This window comes from Mastacembelus armatus, chromosome 5, assembly GCF_900324485.2.
Source record: "Mastacembelus armatus chromosome 5, fMasArm1.2, whole genome shotgun sequence".
NCBI lineage: Eukaryota > Metazoa > Chordata > Actinopteri > Synbranchiformes > Mastacembelidae > Mastacembelus > Mastacembelus armatus.
In genome coordinates, this window is record NC_046637.1 from 6,294,618 (window position 1) to 6,318,379 (window position 23,762).

At 37.8% G+C, this 23,762-nt stretch overlaps 1 protein-coding gene across 4 annotated transcripts in view; it reads right to left on the bottom strand.

Moving 5' to 3' along the window:
• anks1ab (ankyrin repeat and sterile alpha motif domain containing 1Ab) overlaps positions 1–23,762 on the bottom strand; it is a 36,256-nt gene that overhangs the window by 8,631 nt on the left and 3,863 nt on the right. For 2 of the 4 annotated variants that reach the window (XR_003295648.1, XM_026305965.1), the window contains 10 exons: positions 18,320–18,392; positions 11,424–11,542; positions 7,228–7,326; positions 6,200–6,346; positions 4,551–4,658; positions 2,984–3,154; positions 1,666–1,803; positions 1,390–1,461; positions 1,042–1,125; positions 781–918 (listed from right to left, as the gene is read on the bottom strand). Coding sequence is in view for 3 of the 4 variants with exons in the window: in XM_026305965.1 (XP_026161750.1) it covers positions 781–918; positions 1,042–1,125; positions 1,390–1,461; positions 1,666–1,803; positions 2,984–3,154; positions 4,551–4,658; positions 6,200–6,346; positions 7,228–7,326; positions 11,424–11,542; positions 18,320–18,392 (1,149 nt within the window). In the remaining variant the exon portion in view is untranslated. Of the gene's footprint in view, positions 1–780; positions 919–1,041; positions 1,126–1,389; positions 1,462–1,665; positions 1,804–2,983; positions 3,155–4,550; positions 4,659–6,199; positions 6,347–7,227; positions 7,327–9,123; positions 9,994–11,423; positions 11,543–18,319; positions 18,393–23,762 lie in introns of those variants that run through there. The other 2 variants (XM_026305966.1, XM_026305967.2) reach the window with 2 other exon arrangements.

The following is a 23,762-nucleotide window of genomic DNA, read 5'->3' on the forward strand; positions in this document are numbered from 1 at the left end:
ACTTTAATCATTACAGTTAAAACCATTTTCCTGCAATTAAATGTGGCTCCACAGTGGCCCACTGGTGAAAAAAAAGATTGCTGTCGACCTTTAAAAAAGCTGAGAAACAAATTACAACATAATCTGTGCCTGTACATAGAAATGTCATGCATAGCAGGAATGGAACTTCAATCAAGCCATTTGAGAAGCCAATCAAGAAAATAATGCCCACATAGGGGTTCATTCAGTTTTAACTGTGAGATTTCTGACGTCCATACACCACTTTTTTCTAAATTATTCCATAATGGATTTACACAAAGTTCAGTTTTGGAAAAAGTTTATAAAGATTTAAAGGCATATTTACTTTAATGTGTGGAAAAGAGTGGTTATTAATATAAAGCATGTTTCTGTTAAATCAAGCAAAATAAATATGACATGCCTCCCTTTTTACTTTTGAATGCATTACATTTACCATCTGCCATTTTATTTGAGTGCCTAAATTCTGTGTGGAAGGAAAGGAAGGAAAAGGGTGTTTCTCTGGCATATACACTACTTTCTATTAATAATACTACAATGCATTGCTCCTTGTTATACTAGATGTGAACACTACCACAGGATTCAACAGCTGACAGCAATGATGCAAAATGATTTATGATCACTACTGAAATCTAAATTTACTGCTCACCATTGGTCAAACTATTGACTGTCTGTCAAAAAGGGGAAAAATGAATGAGCAAATAAAAGTCATTTCGGACAGAGACAAAGTGTTTGTTCAGATCCACGTTAAGATGTATTACTCACCACTTCAACAGTGCTGAAGACATGACAAAAGTGGTGTCCACTCTTCAAATCCTTGGTAATGTAAGCAAAAGTGCAGAGGTCATCTGGGTCTTGGGCAGCACATGAAATGTTCCTGATCTCATGCTCTGCAACTATGGTCTAAGATAGGAAGAAAGTGCTAACTGTGAACCAATTGCTAATGGAGGCTGAGAGAGTCAACTAGAATGTTTGGCTTGGACAGATCAATAAATGTGGAAACACACAAACATACTTTCCCATTACCTTCGTGGCTGCATCAATGAATTTGACCCCTCTGTAGGTAATGGACAATATAACAACTGGGCCCTTTCTTGAATCCTTTGATTTCTAGAATGGAGACAATTAAAATAGAGGCAAGTACATGTGCTACAACAAAACACAATATTTTGTGCACTATGTGACTATTGCAGTCACAGTGATTGTGAGCTGTATATTACACATAGGATTTTCTTCTTTATTTCATGTCTGACATTATCATTAACTTGCAAACATTTATTAATTTTATGAACAAAAAAAATGTTTAGTTATTCAAAAGCTCAATGCCAACGAAATTAGAAAAAAAATATTGTTAAAATTTTTAGTAATACATACTCTAATTTTAGCGCAGGCATCTTGTGTGGACTCAATCCCTCGTAGGTCCCTGATTATCATTGATCCTAGATACTAGGAGAGAGAGAGAAAAACACATTCAGAGTTTGGTCAGTGTAGAATACAATTTTAGCACTACAAGTCAACTACACTGTACAATAACATATTTTGGTCAGTCGGTTTCATATTCTGCAGTATGAAATAATTGCAATATGAAATAATTCTGCAATATACTGTCATCTACATTTTAAATAGTGTAAAGATAGGAAAATTGCTTACAGTTGCCTCGTACCCACAGGAGTCCAGGATGAGTTTCTCAGGCTGGTGATGCCAGGCAGACACCGTGGCGTAGGTAGCAGAGTGGCTTGGTGGCCGGAGGTTTAAGCGAGACTCTTTGTGTCGCTCACCGTGTCTGTCCTGTAAAGACAAAAAGAATTCTTCAATAGGGCAGCAGAAAGCCTTTCATATGTTTGTGTCAGGACACCTTTCCTTCACAGATCTACCACTCAGTTAATAGATAAACAATAAAGAGTGATTATACAGAACAGAAAGGTAGAGCCACTGATCACACATGTATCTACATCGACCCTCAATACAAATTCGTGTCTTGGTCAAGCTGTGAGGCAAGACTTCTGACTGCTGTACATTTATGTGATGGCAAGTAAGGTATGCCTGGTCAGCACTTTAATATAAGTCCTTTCTGATTTGCTGGTAGGCTCATAAATATTCATATACTAAGTTGCGCCTTTAGGTGGGCTGTGCTCTGCTCTTTCATAAACTATATGTCAGAATAAAACATACTTATGACAATTATCCACTAAGCATTTAGGTAAGTATTGATTTTACATATCATGGACTCAGGGTAATGTGGCCTTTCAACAGTTTCCCTTATAGGTGCTCCTCTGTGTTTTCCCTCTGACCTCATGAGAGTCAATTCCAGCTTGACTGCGTGTATGTTGTAGTTTACCTTCAGTAAATGGTCAAATTTGATGATTTGCAGATAATGAAAGAACAGAAGAAATTGATTATTCAAATATTTTTAAAATTCAGAGCTATTCAGGAGACAATCTAACTATGTGAGTTAAATTTCCCTGGATGGAGCTAAATAGCTCAGTACTTCTAGTAAAAGTTGGCAAGCTGATAAACAAAGCTGATTTGAGGCATTAATGATAAAGAATTTTGCTACCAACAAGATTTCCTGAATATTAGGGCCATTGGGGTTTTGTTATAGTAAAATTATTTTTCTCCAAAGTAATCAGTCAAATTTTTATTGAAAAGAAAAAAGAACCAGAAGGAACCAAAGTAATGCATCGTCTGTATTACTACAAACCAAATTCTTGCTCAATTTCCAACACACATGTGAGATACTAAAAAAAATGGCTACCACTATATGAATGAAATCATGAAATCTTTTGTTGTGTTTTTTGGATAACTCAACCAGTTTTACATCCAGGACTGTTTTGTGTCTTACAAATATGACCAAATCATATCATCACCCTAACACATCTAACGTTTCACAGGATCACTTTTTCAGCTAGTATTTGAAAGTGCATTAGGTGGTTTGATAAAGATGATAAAAGTTAAGGGAGCAACTCACTACAGAGCGCGGCCTCTCACTATATGATCGCAGAGATACACTACAGTCTTGGTCTGCTCCCCTCCGCCTCCGGTCCGACTCTGTGAGGGGCAGGAGCATGTCCATGGAGCGACTGGTATAGGGGTCCATCTGACTTAGGGGAGATGTAGTCTGGGACAGGAGGTCATGAAACTGACGCACGCACGCACGCACGCACGCGCGCGCACACACACACACACACACACACACCACAGATTAATAATTTGACAGCACTGTCTACATGGACTAGCTTCCCTGATCTAGAGCCAAGCTTAATCCTCAATAAAAGAGCCTCTTCAATGGAGATTCTCACTTTTTTTTTAGCCCAGTTTAATCTGCCTGGGAAATCAGCCCTGAGTATTTAACTGTTGTGAACATAATGATTTTGAAAAATCTCATTCCAAAATTAGATATCCGTTACAGAGAGAAAAGGATCCATTTTCTCACAAAATGATGTTGGCACAGAAATACAGCGTGACATGTGATGCTGTTCTTCCATCTTAAGATCTGTTTTGATTGTTGCCCAGTGATAAAAAAAAAAAACTGCAATCATTCTCAGCAAATTCTGAGCTGAGTGCTATCTCATTTTATATATCTTTCAAAGTCATCACTAACAGTAAAATATGAGGGCCTATGATGAAGTAACCTTTTCATTAGGTATACTGAGCATAACCATCTATTAAACGAGTTAGTGCTGACAGTATGCTTCTGCACTTCAGTGGTTAAATAGTAGCGCTAACATTGCTGCAGTCTGACTCACACAGTGTTGTAAAGGGCTTCAGATACAAACGTATTTAGACTGTGCCCTCTTTGCGGATTCTGGGAAGACATCTAATGAACAGTGTTTCTAAAGGGTTCATAAAATAAAACAACATTTTATGACAACATAGTCAACTGTTGATACCAGTTTCACACTAACCAATGTATGAAAAATGATGTGAAACAGCAAAATATTTAACAATAGTTTCTATTCATTTAACATAACCTGGACATAGATAAGCAGGGGGAAACAGGTTAATACATAGCTGGATTTAGAGCTGCAAATTACAATAATTTTGTGTATTCACGTAATTTTTGGGGGTTTATATATTGTCATAAAATAGTAACAGATGCCTGGTGTAATTTCTCTGTTGTGGTCATATGGTGTGTTTATCTGAAAAATATTCTGTTTAAAATGGCTTCTCATTAATTTTCCGTTAATCAACTGACTGATTACTTGCCTAACTGCTGAAGTCATAGATAAATTAACCAATTGAAAAGTATCTTATTTATTTATTCAATGCCAGTACAGAAATTTTACATAACCTCAGATATATGGAACAATAGTATAAGAGATTTTACAGCCAGTTTTTTCTAATATCACATAGAAACACAATTTTATGAGTAATGTTACTGCCTACAACAGGCTAGAAAACATTTTTTTATTTGTAAATCAAAGACTTTTAATATATTTCAAGTTATTTTTATGACCTTTCAAGAACAGCAGAGCTAACAACAAACATCATTTAATAAATGTTAACTGCATCAGCATCTACATCACCAGTCTTACCATAATTGGGGACAGACGCCGGGACTTTGTTGGAGCCTCTTCATAAGGTCTCTCTGCTAGAGAGGCAATGATTCTCTTCCTGTGGCCTAGGGGACCAATCTTAATAACCTAGAGAGGACAGCGATGAGACACAATATGAAGCACACCTCCAGTGAACTGTCACATCGATATCTCATACACAATAATTTATCTAGACTAAGCTAATAGAGATATATAAAATACACTGACACAGAGCGTCAGACTTGGTGGCATACATCCCTCACCGGCAGGCTTCCACAAACACACAGAAATGACTCTCGTCAATAATTCAGGCTCAATCTGTTTCACCATAAGCTTAAAGTACAGCACTGTCTCTTTCCCAGGACACTCTATAATTCACAATCCATTTTTGGACATAGTGCATAAATAACACAGAAGCATTTACTTGATTTACAGGATAATGATAAGTAATATTCAAATACAAAGGTGATCTGCAATTTATGACTCTAGCGCTACTTTATCACAATTCAAATGTTATTGTTTTACTTTAACACTTAAGTTTATTTATGGTATTTGCCTTTTTAAACCTTTTAGAAAAGCTATGTTAGCTTGTGAGAAAAATCATCAGAGGAAGATCCATAGGTGAATTTTATGTAGTCAAAACTCATCATCTTAATACTGTATATTTGCATAATTGGCCATTAACATTCATCTTCATCCAGTGTCAAGTGATTAATATACTGCTGGTACAAAATATTCTATAACAAGCTCATATCATTCTTTGTTTAAAGGCTTCAATTATTTATTCAGTGAGAGGCAGTAGCAACTGGTGTGTAAAATAAGATACATTTTAAATAGTAATAAAGAGCCTCCAGATTATATGAGAGTGTGAACTAGATTATCTTGATACTTAATACCATTTGCTGAAAGATGCTGAGAAGGATGTACAAAATGTAATGGGCAAAGCAAGTTCTGCCAAGATGCTCAGAGGCAGTTCTACTACTCTGCACACTGAAAATAATGTGCCCTGCTCTCACACCCATTATTTCTGTGCTGCATCACAGCCTGCTGGACACCATCCCTCACATACTGCATACTGTATACAGTATATTTGGTTGTTGTTTTCTTGCTGCTGATGATGCTGCTGCAGCTTTTGCTGGTTTCTGCAATTTTACCAACACTGTGTTTGTGTTGATCACAACCAGATATGTAGGTACACATGGGAAAACACTGCCTTCTGTGACTGCTTATTTGGTCAATCAATCAAGCAGACAATCAATGCTTAAGTCATGCTCAACCGAATTGATACATGCATTTCTCTATAACCTCCACAGATTTCAATCCATAAGAAATTTAAAAATAATTACAAATTATCATAAAATATTTCCATAAAGATTAAATGAAATTACATATTTCATCCCTCACCTTATTTTTCATTAATTTACAATGCATCTGTTAGTTGTCTACTACTTGCAAGCATCTCTTACTGCAGCATTGCATTTTAAATTGCATCTTAACCTAAAAGAAAATAAATTAATTGAGGTGGTCCTGTGACTGTGATGAAAACCTATATTACTTTGTCAAAACATAAGATATTCAGGTATTTCTTTTTTGAGTCAATCATAAAACATAAATGTATTGCACAAATCATGTAAATCACCACTTCTTACATTGACAATCTCTAGCTCCCACAGGTTCTTAACACACTCCAATGTGCGGTAGCCGCTTGAAAGAAAATTGGGCAGATATTCATGCAAACCAAGTCCATCCAGCCAGGAGGCAAGAGATGTGCTACCATCACAGCCCAGTGCTTTTACCTACAAAGTAGAGAAAGAGACATATGACAGACAATATTGTGACCAAATTTTTGTACTCACTAAAAAGTAGGAATGTACAGCATATATTCTGGTTTTATAATTGTGGCTGTAATTCTGCGCTAGTAAAGCTAGACCCTGCTGCTCCTGCTTTTAGCCATACTAACAGGTACAGAGCTCTATGGCTCCCAGAGGATGAAAGTTACTGACTATTGATACCCTCACTTTTTCTCTAGCGCCATCAGCAGTTTGGCTAAATATGTTGACAACTATTGGGTGGAATGGAAATGAACCTGAACAGTCATAATGAGATTAGTATCTTCATTTTTCTTTAACAGTATCTTTAACAGTTTAAGGTCGGGGTCCCCAAACCTGGTCCTCGAGTGCTACTGTCCTGCAAGTTTTCCAACTATCCCTGGCCTTCCAGTTTCTGATTGGCTGAACACACTTAATCCAGGTAATAAGCTGTGAGTAGGGCAGGGATATGTCGAAAACAAGCAGGACAGTGCTCTTGGACCAGGGTTGGATACTCCTGCTTTAAGTCATTGCATAGCATACAGCTAAATTGAGATGATGAATCTGGTTAAGAGACCTACTTTAGATCAACATATTAGCATTCAGCTCAAAGCAACACTGTGCAAAAGGACGTTTTAAAGAGTGTCTTGAATGGTTGCAGATGCTTTAATATCCAGATTTGCAAGCCTGGAAACATTATGTTAACTTTGAATAAATGCTTTCCTTAAATTTGTGAGATGCTTTTCCACAATCACAAAATCTTTTTACTATAATTTATTATTGCTTATGTCCTATTGTATTCTTTTTCCTGAGACACAGTCAGTCACTGTCTTTTCTCATTGCTAAGGTTAGGTTATAATGTTAAGTACCTTGGGTAAGCTGCGTGCCGCATGAAGGATTTTCTTCCTGTGTCCTGGGTCAGTGATCCCAATATCTCTGAGGTCCTGATCCTCCATCACGTTACTTCCCTATGTGTGCACAAACACAAGAACAAACACAGATAAACACATTCACACACACCCACACTCAAACACACATGCATTCAAACAAATAACCACACGCACATGAGCAAACAAAAATGGAGAGAGACAATATATAATATTGACATACAACAGCACAATACAAGAACATAAATCATCTATAAAACAATTTATCTCTTTCACACACACAAATATGGATGCAGCATTTACACAGAAAAGACACTGTACTGACATAAGAACATACGCCAATATCAAGCTACCAAAATTGTAGCTGTACAAATGAACACTTGTAAATTACAGAAAATACGCACACACAGAATATGCACATCTCTGACACAAGCAGTAAGAACAGAGTGGGAGGACTCTGAAGTCAAATAAATTGTGCATGCCAAGAGTAATCAATCTGATCTGGTCTGACTCAGAGGAAACAAAGCCTTCGTAACTGCAGGAGCGTCTACAGGATCTCTTTGCTGCTGTGTTTAATTGTGGGAAACTAAACACCCCATGTACAATCAAATTATTTCACTACAATTTGTAACTATTCCTTAATTTAGGACAAAGAAACAATGAACAATAATACTGACTGACAAGTAGATTCTTGTCTTTTTCATGTAAGCTGTATGCATACAAGGCTCTGCCATTTTATTCCAGTTTACAGGCAGGAATAAAGATACAAGGAGAACCTTGAAAATGTGGAGCTAAGCACTTTCCCCTGTGGACTGCTGCAGATTGATTCTTCCTGGCCAAGAATGTTAAAATGTTCTGTAGTCTTCACTCAATCTGCTCTCACTGGATTGGTTTCAAAGCACAGCACAGCAGCATTCACAGGCCTGTATCAGGGTGCAGTTAGGAGATTACTCACTGATCGCTAGAATAAAGGTCAAAATGAAGCGGGGTCTGATGTAAAGGAGGCCCAAAATAGATTTCCCATTTTTATTAACACAGCTTGAAGTTTGACAATGCCTCGGGAGATGCGGCAAACTTATTTCATGCTGCATTTGAAACATGTGACGAGAATGTATGGTTCAGTTCTTACATAGCTTATGAGCTATGGTAGTTTGATTTAATCTGATACGACTCGCAGATGTAGCCATGGTAGAAGTCCTTCATCTCACTAAATACACTAAGTTAATGCAACAGTGAATTGGAATTGGTCTATTGGTCAGCCCCACAGAGGAACAGCTTAGACAATACATTTAAGATATTTGAAACGAGATACTGAAAAAATGCCAAGAGTCTGTAGCATAACAACAATCTAGTTAAGAAAAAAATGCTTAATTTATGTTTTACAATATATATGTTCAATTCCACATCAAAACATCTAAGAAAGACGGGGCCGCAGAATCTGATGCAATATTAATACAGGAGAGATGCAATGTAAATGCATAAGGGGGAGGTTATAAGCTGTTTTGCATAATTTGCCTCATCAGAGCAACAAAGTATAACACTAAAAAAAGAATTTATGTAAAATTTTGACTGTAAGTGAAATGTGTAGGCATAAAGGCCAAGAGAATGAAAGCTACAAACGTCCCACTTCTGGTAGCATGAAAGGAGTACAAAATGATAATCATCGTGTAAAAATTATGAGAATGGGCACACAGCTGTTCATAATTTATGATCCCTCAAAAGCTGCATCTCAGAGCAATCATCACATGCAGAGAGCCTTGCAGACTCATGTGAGTGCTTGCTGTCTTGCTCTCGTGGGCGGGCCCAAGGAAACTTTCCAAGCAGCACTGTATATCTTTGGCAGTGACAGTGTTGCTTTGTGGGTACAGTAGGGCTCACATGCTGAGATTCCTGCCATTGCAGATTGAGACTGAAGAAGCTCTTTGCCTTTCCCTGGTCTCGCAAATGATAGAGAGTGTGGAAAATCCACATTGGGTTTAATCTTGTTTTCATATGCAGAAACTGTCTGACATAGCAAAGTGATGTTACCCTTTTCATTGTGCTTTATGTTGTTCTTCAGTATGGGATTATTACACAATTGTATACAAACATGACATAGAACTAGTCTTAACTGATAAATCTACTCTCATTTGCAATTAATCCTACAAACAAATTCTGATGTTGAAGTTGCATCAGATTGATGACATCTGAAGCAAGTCTGTCAGGATCTAAAAGGGCACAATATTAAACATTCACAATGTCTGCCTGACTAGGTTGACCTTTCCCTTGTTTGCAATCTCCACATCCTTGTAAATATCCATGGGTAATTTGCCTTGTGAAACTAATGATTTATCTCCTTGATGCATCAAGTCCAGCAGACACATTAGTCGTGGCATTAAAATGAACATCAGAATGCCTAATGACCCATAGTCCTCATCATATTATTGCCCAGAAATCTTGATCAACATGGAATCTTCCAACCCAGCCGTCAAGATAGCTGTACACTAGCATTGGGCAATATAACAATATACACCATGAGATGACAAAAATCTGTCAACTAGTAAAGATTTTGAGATACGTTTTATACTGAGCAAGCTATTTATTTAATATTTGTGGTTATGCTACGCTTTATAGGCTATGTTGCAAATCAATGCACAGAACTGATTTGGGGTTTTTTTTTTTAAATCAATGTATTTAAGTACCTTGTTTTGTAATCTAACTAGATTAATGAAAAACTAGCCTTCCCATTTTATCTCTCTACAAGTTCTATAAAATCACTTATAGTAAAATTATAAATTATCATAGCATAATTTTAAATACACAATAATAAAACCAGACTACCAATATATATCTTTTAGAGATTAAAAAAAACAGGATAATGATAAAAATCCTTTAATTTTGGAGGGGTCCCAGTGGCCTAGTGGTTAAGACATAGGCCACTGGTCTATGCAACATTATCAGTTCAAGCTTCTTGTTACCTCTCCAATGTCCCTTTATAAATGAAAGAGTAATATACATTAAAAAAAAGGTATCGTACAATGATATACACATTATGAAATAGAGACAGTGTCTAGATCAAAATATCTTTGAAATTTCTGCTGCAATATTTTACCTATTGTCTAACATTTGCATGACACCAGCATATGTGCAATGAGCTAACATCTGCTGATATAACCCCGGAGAGATAGCAGCACTCCCATGATGAAACATATAGCCCATAATGCTACTGTAGCTGTGTGGTGCATGAAATGTCCATGTTTACCTTTTGGGCCCAGTTATTTACAGTGTACAGCCATGATTATTGGTGTGACATAACTAGAAGCTTAAAATCTGTTTTCTACGAAAAAAAAACACGGTAACACTTTTAGTCACATCATGGATGTCCTCTGATCTGTAGATAAATGTATTTTTCTGACAGATGAATTTAAAAAATGCAAAACATTTGTGCAAAATCGGTCAATGATTTTCAGAAACACTAATCTGTCATGTTTTTCCCACGAAACATTACTTCACAGGCAGCAAATCATGTGGCTTTTGATAATTTACATTCTCATGAAATAAATCTGTAACAAGAATAAATGTCTGCATGCCAACATATGGAATTAAAAACCTAATGCATACCACATTACAGCATGCTGCTGCAGTGTATATTGTGCAGTTAGTGCACGGCTGTCTCATAAGCACCACAAGCAGAGGACAGAGCTTAATGGGTAAAGGATTTAGTAAGATTTGGCGAGCAATCATGCAAAGGAATTTAGAATAAACTACAGATGTTTATATTAAGGACTGAGGTCCAGTAGCTGTGTATCAGAGGACTGAATGTATATATATGTACAGTAAATGTGAAAGCATTTTTGGGAATACTGGAAAAAAGTTCATGGTTTTCAGCTGTCTTGCCATTGGTGACAGCCTATATTCTTTAAAAGGATTAAGTGAGGGGTCATAAATCAGGATCATGCACCACACAGAGCTATAGAGGAGTTATGAAAGGCAAAGAGGGTAGAAAGAAAAAGCGCAAGGATGAGTGGATAAGATAAAAGCTGAAAGGGGAAAGTGGAGCTACTCAGAGATAAACAGAGGGTAAGAGAGCAGAGTGGTGACATAAAAAGACAAATGCAGCTAGGTTGACAGAGGTTGAGAGAGGCAGAGTGATGTAAAGTGGAACCGACCCCTGAGATGACGTGCTGCAGGTGACTCACCATGAATCGTAGGTCATCAAAGCCATTGAGCAGGAACTTGCTCTCGTACTGCGGCAGCCCCACGTGCTCCAGCCACTCTCCCACCGGCTGGTCCAGGGCTTTGCCACAGGCCCCATCTGCTGAGAGAGGGAAGCGCTTCAGCAGTGAGAAGCCGTTCAGCCGGTAGCAGCGGCACTCAGAGGACGACACATGGCATTGCCACATCATCCTCGGCCAGCAGAGGCAGAGCCGAGTGCAGCAGCACCAGGCAGGGTGGGGGGGAGACAGGGTCCAGGCTGGGGGTGAGGGGCTCCCACAGTACAGGCGGGGGCCCAGCTAACTCAAACACAGGAGGAGGAAAGGAAAAGCTGCAGGCCCAGCTCAAGCCCTGCAGGGGACTGACTAGACTAATATACACCCACTGGTGTCGGTGTGACTGACTGGAAATGTCAGGCGAGGGTGGAGGTAGTGCAGGGAAGGAAGCCCATCTGAAGCTTGGTATAGTAGGTTATGTTGGACTGAGCCACTACGGCATCTTCCAACAAACAGGGTTCACTAAACATTCCTTTAGTGAGCAGATGAGCAAATGTAGCTAGCTAGTCCAAAAACATAACAATACTGAACACAAGTCAAGAGACTAGATAATTTTCAGTCTGAAAATGGAAATTATTTATCACTAAATCAGACATTTTCATACGTCACACAATATTTACTCTGCTATAACCATCCCTGTCATTTTTCTAAAATCAAAATGACTCCATTAAGGTGTAATATAGAAATACTCAGTTTCCCCCCAAAAAAACCTGTCATGGTTTTCAACACATACTTGTAAAGCTCTGGCTGAGTCCCATGGCTTCATTGGTCAACCTCTTTGAGAGCTAGGACACGGCTCATACAATGAAGGTAGCAGCATTCTAAAGTACTGTTGAGGTACTCAGGTTATTTTTGACAAAGGAATACACATTTGCTTAAATCATGTTTTCGTCCTTACTCCAGAGCCACAAGGAGTACGGTTAGGTAGACATATTGTAAATCCTACATCAAAAAATCAAAATGTTGACTTAGAATTTCCACAGTGTGCCGATTCCAAACTCCTCAATTCATAAATAAATCCAAATATAGGTTCCTGGATAAAGCTCCAGTTAGGCTCTTTGTCAGTGGAAAAAGATATGGTGTCCTTGGTGGTGCCAGTGCTCCCTGTGCTACCCAGCATTCACACTCTTCAGTAGGCTGCTGGCTGTGCGGCTCCGCCAGAGATCATGCTTCTGATCTCTCAAACCAGTAAATCCAGGTTCAGATCCAACAGACAGCAGGGGAGTCTGACTCTGAAGTGAGAAGATGACTGCAGGACCACAGTGCAGGTTAAGCTAGCTCCTTCCTGAGGTAGGCGCCCCCCACTTCCACCCAGCCCACCTGGTTCTTCTCTTCGCTTGGTACAGCTAGCAGCCTCTGTGCTTAGGGCAGAGGTTTGCTGCATCCCCTGTCTGAGACATACAGGCAGTGCAGATGCAGTCACAGCAGCTGCTCCTGGCTCACACACGCTACCCCTCACTGCTCACAGGGCATAATGTCCTGACGCCGGCTACTTCTACACAAGAGACCACAGATCTGGCTCAACCTCAGCCCCTGCTGCCACGTCCTTCCCACAACCACGACAGCCAACAGTCTCAGTGATCATCCCTTCTTCTCATCCAAGCAAATCCCTCAAGCTCCTTTTTTTACTCCCCCCCCTCCTCGCACTTGTCTCTCTCTGCTTTCTTTCTCTCACGCTCAATCTCATAGCCCCATTCCCATAGTGTGATCGCACTGCAGGGCTGCCGTATGCTGCCTGATGAAGTGGGGTACTGCTCCACGTAACCACCTCTCCCTCTCTCGATTCCCCTCCCTCTGCCTCTCTCCCTCTTTGACTAGCACTCTCCCTCACTCAGTCTCGCTCCTTGCTTCTTGTTCTCACAGACACAAACATACACACACACTAATTCTCGCTCGTCTTCCTTCCTGGCCCCTTTTCTTTCTCATATAAATGCACACATTCTCGCTTCACACTATCTGTTTCTCACTAACCTTAGTCCACCTTCTCCCCCTCTCTCATCCCACTGCACTGATTAGAATTGCACAGAGGCACTCTGATCTCGCCTGTGCAGAAAGGACACCACCATCAGCGGCAACGAACAAGTAGTGAGATCCCAAAATTACAGTCCTTTTGTGAGAAGAATGACTAGAATGTAAAAGTATGATATAGACTCAATGCTATTCTGTGAGAGCATGTACAATTTTTTCCACTAACAAGAGCCTTCTCAAGCCTTTACTTAATAGCAGATGACTTTAATTCATTTACATCTTACAATGATGATAGGACGAGGGGAGGCAGCATTGATTCAAGTCAACAGAAGTCTCTGATGTGCTTGTAAAGTAGAGAGAGAATGGGAGAAGAGACGAAACAAGGCAAACTTCAAGTCCATCTCCATCTCATCCAGTCATACACAATGACAGAAAAGAGCAAATTCCATTATGTACTTCCAGATGCTTATGTCACATTATCCATTTGTAGAGCACAACAGAGGCTACTTAGAGTAAAAAACCCAGATAAACAAGGGAGATGATATAAAATTCAGATGTTGGGGTAAAAGACTTACACACAGTGCCATTTGACTTGGCAAGAATTGTCAGTTTATACAGGGAGTGGTAGATTTACCATCCACCAATGCGGTGCTGCTCACTGCGTCTGTCACTGGTGTTATCTGGGTACAGCTGACAGGCTAAGAATAATTATGCAGGCACCTCACACATTCCTGGACAGGTAGTCAGCAAGCCAGTAAGCCAGTCAGGGCAAGAAGAACGTGGTGCCAACAGACGGAGGCAAAGTGAAAGGTTATTGATCAAAACTCCTCCATAATTGGCCACCTATACCGCTTTTGCTCTGGTGTTAACAATCAGGTAAAAGGCCAGGTGAGGTCTTGATCCTTCAGTCATCCAGAAGGACCAGTGCTCATCATTTGTTATCAGGAAGAGAAGCTACTCTCAAATTTGCTCTGACCGAGGAGAAGAATGACGCAAAGAGGGAGTGAGAATGAAAGAGAGCAAGAGAATGAGCAGGAGATAGATGAGACAAAAAAAGACTCACAGGGGAGGAAACGTGGTCGAGATAAGATGCTAATAGGAAGTAAGAAGGATTCAACCGGACTAATTATGATTCACTATGAGATCCCACAACTGTTCCTCCTCTTCCTTTATGCTTTGCTGTGAACCTCCCACCAAAGTCAGCTCTAACACCACGATATCGAGACAAAGACTGTTAAAAATACCAGCCACCCTATCCAATTACTTCCATTCATTTGGGACAGCAACACCTCCCACGGTAGTAGGACCTAATTACTAACTGACAGAGTATCCAATGCTCCTCTGTGAGGGGGAAATGGGTCACTGTCTTATCCCCTGTTAAACAGGCCAAGCTGTCAAATCGATCCAAGTATGTTTCTGTAATGTTAGGCACGGCTTGGTCTAGACTTGGCTCCAAGGAATGCCCAAAAAGATCTATTTACAGAGAAAGAGGTAGAGGTTGTGCCCAGATAAAGCTGTGCCTCTTTATCAGAGCAGGAGAAAAGCACTAGCTCCTTGTCAACATATCCAAGCACTGAGGAAAATGAGCCGCAAAGCTGAATTAATTCAGGGAAACTGAAGGCGGACTCTTTTCCTTTGAACGTGAGAGTGTGGCTGTACACAAACTGAGCTGATGCATCCTGTGTGCTGTTAGCTGAGCTCTCTCTCCACTCCCTTTCTCTTTTTAAGCTCATTTACTTTGTGCAGTCTTAGCACACAATCGAGACACTTGTGATGGGTATACAACACAAACAGCCTCATCCTCAAGCATAGAGAATGGCACAAAACTGAAGAGCTATTTTCCATAGCCACTAAAATATAATGTACAGAAATCTGCTTCTGAAAGATGAATTATTTCCCTTCGTTACTGATGTGAAATGGACTGGATACAAGAAAAAGGTAGATGGAATGAACACACACTAAAACAGGGACAAAGGATAGGGATTTTCCAGTTGTATCACAATAATAATCTTTGGGTTTTTCTTCCTTCTTCCCACTGTCTTTTTCAGTACAACCTCTTTACTACGTGGCACATACAAAAAATGTGAAAAAAAAAGCATCCTTGCTCAAACTACTTGTGCACAATCTCAGATTAAAATCAGAATAGCAACTGCATGACTCAGCTGAATGTGGGACACTTTCAGTATGCTGTTCTTTAAACAAGATCTATAAATAGCACACACCTATATGTGAAAGACAAAAAACAAACGTCTTTTCTCTTATGTAATGTGAAATAGCCTGAGGTTTAGATGTTAAGATTAATAAGAATGCTTGGATGTGCTAAAGCCCAGTTACAATTAAAATCCTAAATTATGACTGCCATGGAAACCAGCATCGCTTTAGAACTGATTTACTAATCTTCTTTTGGTTAAACTAATATTAATGAATATGAAGAAGTGTGTTATGGGTAGAAGCAACCTGGAATGAACTGATTTAGACTAGGGCTGAACAATTAATTGCATTTGATATTAAATCGCAATTTGAAAAAACAAGATTTTTAAACCACAGAGACTGCGATTACACTCTGTCACGTGACATGCCAGAGTTTAGCAGGCTGCAGAGGAAGAATAAAGTTGGTACGCTACACTACAACTTAATCTGTTAAACAATGGCTTCAGCATCGACAGAACCTGACACTGCGGAAACTGCTTAAGTGTCAAAGAGGAGCAGTATGTCCGTTGTATGGAACTATTTTGGCTTTAAAAAAGAAGATGCTACACAGCGTCAGGTATTGTGCAAAACCTGCCTTGCTAAGGTTGCTACCTCACGGGGCAATACTACTAACCTGATTCAGCATTAAAAAAAACATCACAAAGTACTGTATGATCGTTGCATGGAAAAAATGCTGTTTATTTCTTTAAAGTCTGTCTGGTAACGTTCATAGACAGTGATTAAAAAGTGCAATCCACACGTTTACATGTTTATTACAGTAACTTTGAATTAAATGTGGTAAAGCCACAAATTTGTTTTTTATATTTCTTTAATCTACACTTTAGTTTGTGTGATTTGTTACTGACTTTTATATTAATGTTTACACCAGGTTTTGTTCATTTGTTTATTTATTTTTGTTGTAAGTATTACATTATAGTACTACTGTGATTGTAGTTGATAAATAAAAATTTTATTTATATCAATTCTTGCATCACAGGATTTCATTGTAACATATAGGCCTGGTCTACAGAAAAGAACATTTAGGTTTAATCTATCTAAATATTGTTTTGTTCATACTTCAATGATTTATTGCTTGTCATTGTCGAAAAATACAGAACAGAAAAGCTTTGAAAAAATAATCGCACTGTAAATCGCAATCGCAATACTGGTAAAAAATAATCGCAATTAGATTATTTTCAAAAATCGTTCAGCCCTAATATAGACTATAAATACTAACATGCAAAATAAATGTTGATATGACACTGACACATGCTGCAGCAGTAAAATTCTTAATTCTTCTAAGTCCAGGGTAATTTTCCTGGATAATTGTTTTATATCCTTTGACCACATTCATAAACTTCACTGTTTCTGCTGTGTCTTTCAGCTTGGGTTATATTACACCTTGGGCTGATTGGTAAGTACACTGCACATAATTAATGAAAATCTAAATAAATCTGACAAGACTTGTAAAAAGCAGCCCTGTGCAGACTCAGAGAAGCTGTTACACAACCCTGTGCTGTATGATGAAACCTCCTTATCATGTAGCACTTACAGAAGTAGGTTTACACTGTATCAACTCTGGAGTGCTATCTAAACAAACTGAGCTGATGCCAGCTGGCATCTCCATCTACTCTGCCTGAAGGACACATTATGAAGCATACTGTCAATACAAGTCTTACTGAGATGTACATTAACTCCAGAAAAAAGAAAATATAACACTGAGGGGAATTTAGAATAAGATTCCACATTAAATGTAAGCTATGTGTGTATCAAATAACAACGACGTGCCAAAAATGCCAACTTGTATCTCAGTTACTTATAAAGACCACAAAACTACCCTACATCTTTTTGGAAGCTGTGCTTAAATTAGAGCCCAAGTTGCAAGTCCTTTAAAGCTGGTGGTATTTGAGGGTTTAAATCCAGAAATATACTAGCCTATATTCATCTTTTCATAGAGACATATAGGATAAACAACATTGAAAACTTTCAGTGTCCTTTGCTTCTCTCAATGTGTGTATGTTTATTTCTAGTGTTTTTCTGCTCATCTAGTAACCCTCTATCATCGCTCAGGCTTCTTTTATTGTGATAGATATGGGTTAATTTTTAAAAAGAATGTCTCAGCCTTAATTTTACAGATAAAACTACTGATATCTTCAGTAAAAAAATGGGACATTTTTCAAATGCATATCATCTGTGACATCAATAATGTTTGACATTAGGAATTAATTTTCACTCCTCATTAATTTTTTTCGTCCATCACAGCAAAACATCTTACAGTAACCTTCAGAAAATCCAGTGGTTTAAACTGGACTAAGAAAACACTTTTCAGGCCTGACTAACACAGAGACTCACTGTAGCCAATTCATAACATCAGTTAAAAATAGCCAGTCAGTTAGAGGGGGTGAAAAGTTTGGTTGTCTGTAACATTACATATAATTCCCATCTAATAAACTCGACAAGACTATCATCAGTGCAGCACCAAGGGCAATTAAGAGCTTTATGAATGTTAATGAATAAGACTCAATTAATCCCACAGACTCAGTTGTCATTTCGCATTAACCAACCAATGAATTACATACCACATACTCTGGGGGAAAAAATCTCTCCATACTTTTTAAATTAAAAATTCTATTATCACAGAAACAGAATAGATGGTGGTATACTACCTGAGCTTGGTGTGGGCTGCTTGCTTTTGGATGTTTCAATGCCTGCTCCAATCAAGTTCATGATCTTCTCAATCTGTTAAAGAAATATGAATCACAGAGGGAAATCATTTTTGCATTTGACATATTCACTTCTAATCAATAACAGTTTAGGCTAAAACAGAACAAAGAAGAATGTAAATTGTTGAAATTCTTTGGATCTGTATTATCATTTTCCATAACTGTAAAATATGTATAAAACTCCTATCTAACCCCCACGATTCCACTATATCCAAACCAATAAAAATAAAATAAAAATAAAATAAAATACAGAACACTTAAGAATTGGCATTGGGTGAGAAGTCAGGACAAAAAACTGCTGCTGTTGGGAGTATTGGGAAAGAGACAGGCTGCTTGCAATGATGGATTATAAACAACAGTCCAACGTGGACAGCAATTCAATGACTAACTCACCACTGCGCAAAAACACAGCAGGAAGATAAGGTGAATTACAATCTAGAAGCTTTAAAACTCCAAATTACTGAAGCTTATACGAAGTCCTACAACCAAGTCCAAACTCTACAAACAACTCTCTGGAGATTCAGATCTATAACTGACTGTTTCTTAGTGAGTATTTTATTACTCTCTAAGACCTGTATTATTTACGAATCCTAGAATAAGGCAACAGCTTATTGCAAGGTTATGTGAGCACAATGCTGCATGCAGGAGATTACAGAGCACCTCAGAGAAGAGTTGTTTAGGGGCTTAGCGCCAAAACTGTTTATTTAAGTAGTCTGACTTTCCAGGAGAGGCAAAGACATTTCCAGGTTGTTTGTTTGCATTTGTTTATTTTGCAGGATAACTGAAGAGTTATTCAACAGCCAACAAAGTGCTTTGGAGCTAGATGCAGTATGCGTCAGATTCACTGATTTCAACCAGCTTGATGGGAACAACTTTTTTGACACACCCAATATTATATTTCTTCAATATTAATTTTGATATTCCAACTCAAGGAAACACTCTGGGACTCATCATAGGAATGGCATGTTTGAATAGTAATCACACTGCTTGTTAAATGTGAGCAATTTGTTGACAAGAGTGCCACACTACTTGCTGACACTTCATGCTCCAAGGATAACAAGAGCTCATCTGAAGAACAAACTCCACTCCATTATAAAGAAAACAGACTATACGTATTAACAGAATTTTATATTTTTTGTCTAATTTAGAAGAGTTATATATAGGGCTTGAAACACTTAAGACAATTCACAGGCTGGGATCAGCTAAAATTCTATGTGCAAACTATTGCAAATCAGACTAGGAACTAAATTTAGAATCACTAGACTAGTCTATTCACAATCAGCAATGAAGATTTTTGCAAGCCTGAAAAGCTGATTCTGCTTTCACAAGTGACACCAGAGACACAGCCAGGCTTATTTGATGTAATATTTAGTGTTTGAAAAAGCCCCATGCACTTCGCTAGTGGCATCAACACTGTGAAAAAGCCTTGATTCATTTGGAAGTCAGGCACGTGGGACGCATGGCATATGCCTCCAGCAATAAAGACCTCACATTACTCTTTGAATTAACCCAGTTACATTCTATATAACTAACAAATACACACACACACCAGGACTGCAATTCATCTCAGCATAAGTGCGCCTTTATTAAAACATTTCACCAAAATACTGCTTATAAGGAAACCAGTGTCATCATAGTTACATAATATGTTCATACGGCTTGATCTATTACATGTAGCTAGCTAGATATCTGGCACTGGTTACTCCAGGTTACATCGCATTTTGACACCCCTTCATAATCCTAAATCTTAATCAACACATCAAAAAAAGAGCCAAGATGTTTCACTTTCACAAGAGCCCTCAAACCTTTTGATGTTCCTACTGCAATAAATGCTCTCAACTAAAATGTTTACACTCGTTTGAGAATTTTAGAAATTTGTTACAATAGCAGAAGCTAAAAAGTCAACTTGAATTATTAATACCAGAATGCAGCCTGTTGGCTCAAAAACATCAGAAAAACTATTACAGTGTTTCCCCTGGGATTTTTTCAGTGGCACATGCATAAACCAGCGTGTGACATCAGATATAACTGTTACAGGTAGAGTTAATGATCGTCATCTGGTCATGTGCGGATGTTTAACAAGCGATTTGAGCACATGAATGGCTCTGGAGGACCAGATAGCTGTAACAGGAATGTCCAGGAATAAAATGCCTCATCAGGAGTTTTGATCCAGTGGAACAAAACAAGCATCTGAATACAGATTTTACTGTAATTTTACTGAACAGTTTTACAGAAGCCAGTAGGAATATCACAAATGTAGTACTATCACAAACTGTCTCCTGCCAGTTATAGCAGATTACAATTTGATTTGAATAGACTGATTTTGAATTTGGTTGGATTAGTTTATGTCTTTAAATGAGATAGTAATGTACAGTACAGCTCTTTCTCTCTCACTTGACTCCTACGCTGCTTCCTCAGTCTGTCTATTTTCCTCCATCTTTTTCCTTAAATATTTAATCTGTACCTTCATTACCTTCTCAGTTTTTCTGTCCCCACTTTTGCAGCCTGAGTTGCTCCCTCATTTCTGTCTCCTCTATGCTCATCCCTTCATTCATTTTCTGAATATAAAAAGCCTGTGTTTTAAATCTGACAGTGCATCAAGTAGTACTGAAACCTGTACAGTGTTAAATGCAGTAGCTATGGATTCAAATTCTAATGTGTTGTGGAGGCATGTTATGAGCTATGAAGTTACATTAAAAAAATATCAACAATGATATAAAACATTTCTGTGTAAAAAGTATGAGTTTAAGACCTGCTTAGCAGAGGTGGGATTGACACTCACTCTGTCTTACAGTGGTTCTAAAGGGGAGATGCAATGTTCCAAAAATTAGTCTTCTTTAGTTTTATAAAAACAGAGGTAGTGTTTCAGCTCAATAACAGCATGCATTACCAGTATTTAAGAATTTGAGAGGTGTGTAAACAGTGTTTATTTGATTATAGTCTATGTGTAGAAAGCACAACTTGCAGTAGTTAGGTCACTTATTGAAAATTAATGAACCCTTAGAAATGTATACAACACTGGTAAAAACATAGGGAAAACACTGTAAACCACTAAATTATCAGCACTGGATTTTGGTGATATACCGTATGCTAATGTTGCTGCCATGCCCCTCTAACCACTGGATGTGTTACAAAAAAAAAAAAAAAAAGAAAAGTCCAGTTACCATGACCTGTAAGCCAGTTCTCAGTAGACATAATGTTGACACACAGTGCACCTTCAACTGAATATCTAGGAGCAGGATGGAAATAATCTTCTAAAAAGATTTATATCTCAGAAATGTAATTGATTTTGCAGTTATGAAGGACATGGGGCTCTGAGTAGCTGTATCATTAAATTAGTGGTGCTCAACTCTGAGTGATGGCACTACATCCTGAAGTGATTTACATGTTAATACAGGCTGATCTGCTCTTCAGCTCCTGCACACACTGCAAAAATTATCCATTTCATGTCACCTTTTCAAGCTCAAGTCTTGCAGTTTAAAAAATGGCATCATTTTGCTCATCTCCAGTGCAAATCGTGGATAAAATCATTTTTGTGATCAGTTAATTCCTTGCTACCTTCTATTGCTTTGGATATATACATAGACTATATTATACATAGAAACGGCTGCCACTGGACTAAGTTTGTCATAAACTGTGTGTAGTCTTCAATTTTAATTCTCATATTGCAATTTTTAAACCGCCAAACCTATATCGTTTAAAGCACACATTTTGAACACGCCTAGCCTTGCATATGTGGAATACCAATATGAAACACCAAACTAAATGCACTGCGGGGCCTACTGCGTTACAATTTTTTTACGGGCAATGTGGCAAGTGAAACAGGACTGTACCTCCCTCTACTCAGCCCCCACAACACCATCACCACTACTGTCTTATTCATGTACCACATCTGTCTAACCAGATCTTGGGATGTGTTCACTCTGCTGTAGCACTCTCTGTAAATTATAAATTATCTTACACATGCTTCGAAAACATTTCTCTTTTTTATCAACTTGATCTACCAACATGAAAAGATTCTAATCTCATTCACCTTTATTTTCACTGTGGCCAACTGAAATTTATTGATGATAATTATTGTAATTATCATATAAACATTTATGGAATATCTTTCTATCTTTCTTACTATCAATTTCAAAATTATTACAGTACAAATAAATGATTTAAAATGATTACAATAGACTTTACTTAATGTAATAAAAAGGTGTCTTACAGATCAAGGGTCCCAATCAGTTTGTTTTATGTAAAATCACAGCCAGGAAGTAAGTATGGAAGCACTTTAAAAGCATGCATGCATAACAAACTCAGGAATACCACTGGGAAATTTAGAGTACACACACAAATGCAGCCACTCAAGCATCTGTAACATGTAGTTGTGTTAACCTTTGCCTTTTGAGTATTAAACAGATTCACTGAAGACATCTATCACCTTAATTATATATGCTATTTCTATTATTAGTAACATGAGTAATGAGCAGTGAATTTAAATATTCTAAGTTGTATAGTAAGGTTATTTGTGGTATTAATCTTACAGAGATAGAAGGAACCTTAAAAGACACAACCTTAAAAAATTTTTGTATTTATGTATCCATTTAGTTATTTAGGGAAATATATCTCCTATTTCCATAGATAACTGAACATGTGAACAAGATTATGTTAAATATTTCTTTGTCAGTTAAGTGAAGAAACAATTACATTTGTTAAATGTCTGGTATTGACAAACAAAATTAAGGATTTGGCTTATTTTTTTACAGTGAGTTTGAAACAGCTGATAATCTTTTGTGTTAGCGTAAAACAGTAACGTTAATGTCTAAAAAATGTACTTAGCGTTAGCTATCATTAAGTGGCATAATATAAATTTCTCACAGTGGTCTCAATAGTCGATATTTTAATACACCTGTTGGGTTTTGTTTGATCCGCATTTCTAGCTAGTTGCGTTGTGAATTAATTAATTGTTTTAACATTAGTAGCTTAATCGGTTTAAAATGATGCGCAAAATCTTAAAGCGTAGCTAGGTGTCAAGATTAAGTTCACAGTAGTTAATTAGTAAGTAATGTTCTCTAGCTAACGTTAGCTTACTTTAAAATGACTACTAGTAGGTAATATTTCATGTTATTATAACATTACCCACATTTGCAAAGCCACTTTGAAGAGTTTCTCAAGTGAGCGACTAGCTATTGTCACCCTTAACGTTAACGACTAGCTAACGTTAACGTAAGCTAACGATAGCTAACGCTATGCTAGTTTAGACTGTTTAGCTAATTAGCGTTAGCTACATCTGAAAATACTTCAGTTGTGCACAAAACCCTGAAAACTAAACTTTGAACTTGAACACTTTACTTACAATAATGTTAGAATATTGTGAAGGGTTAAACTTGGTTGAAGA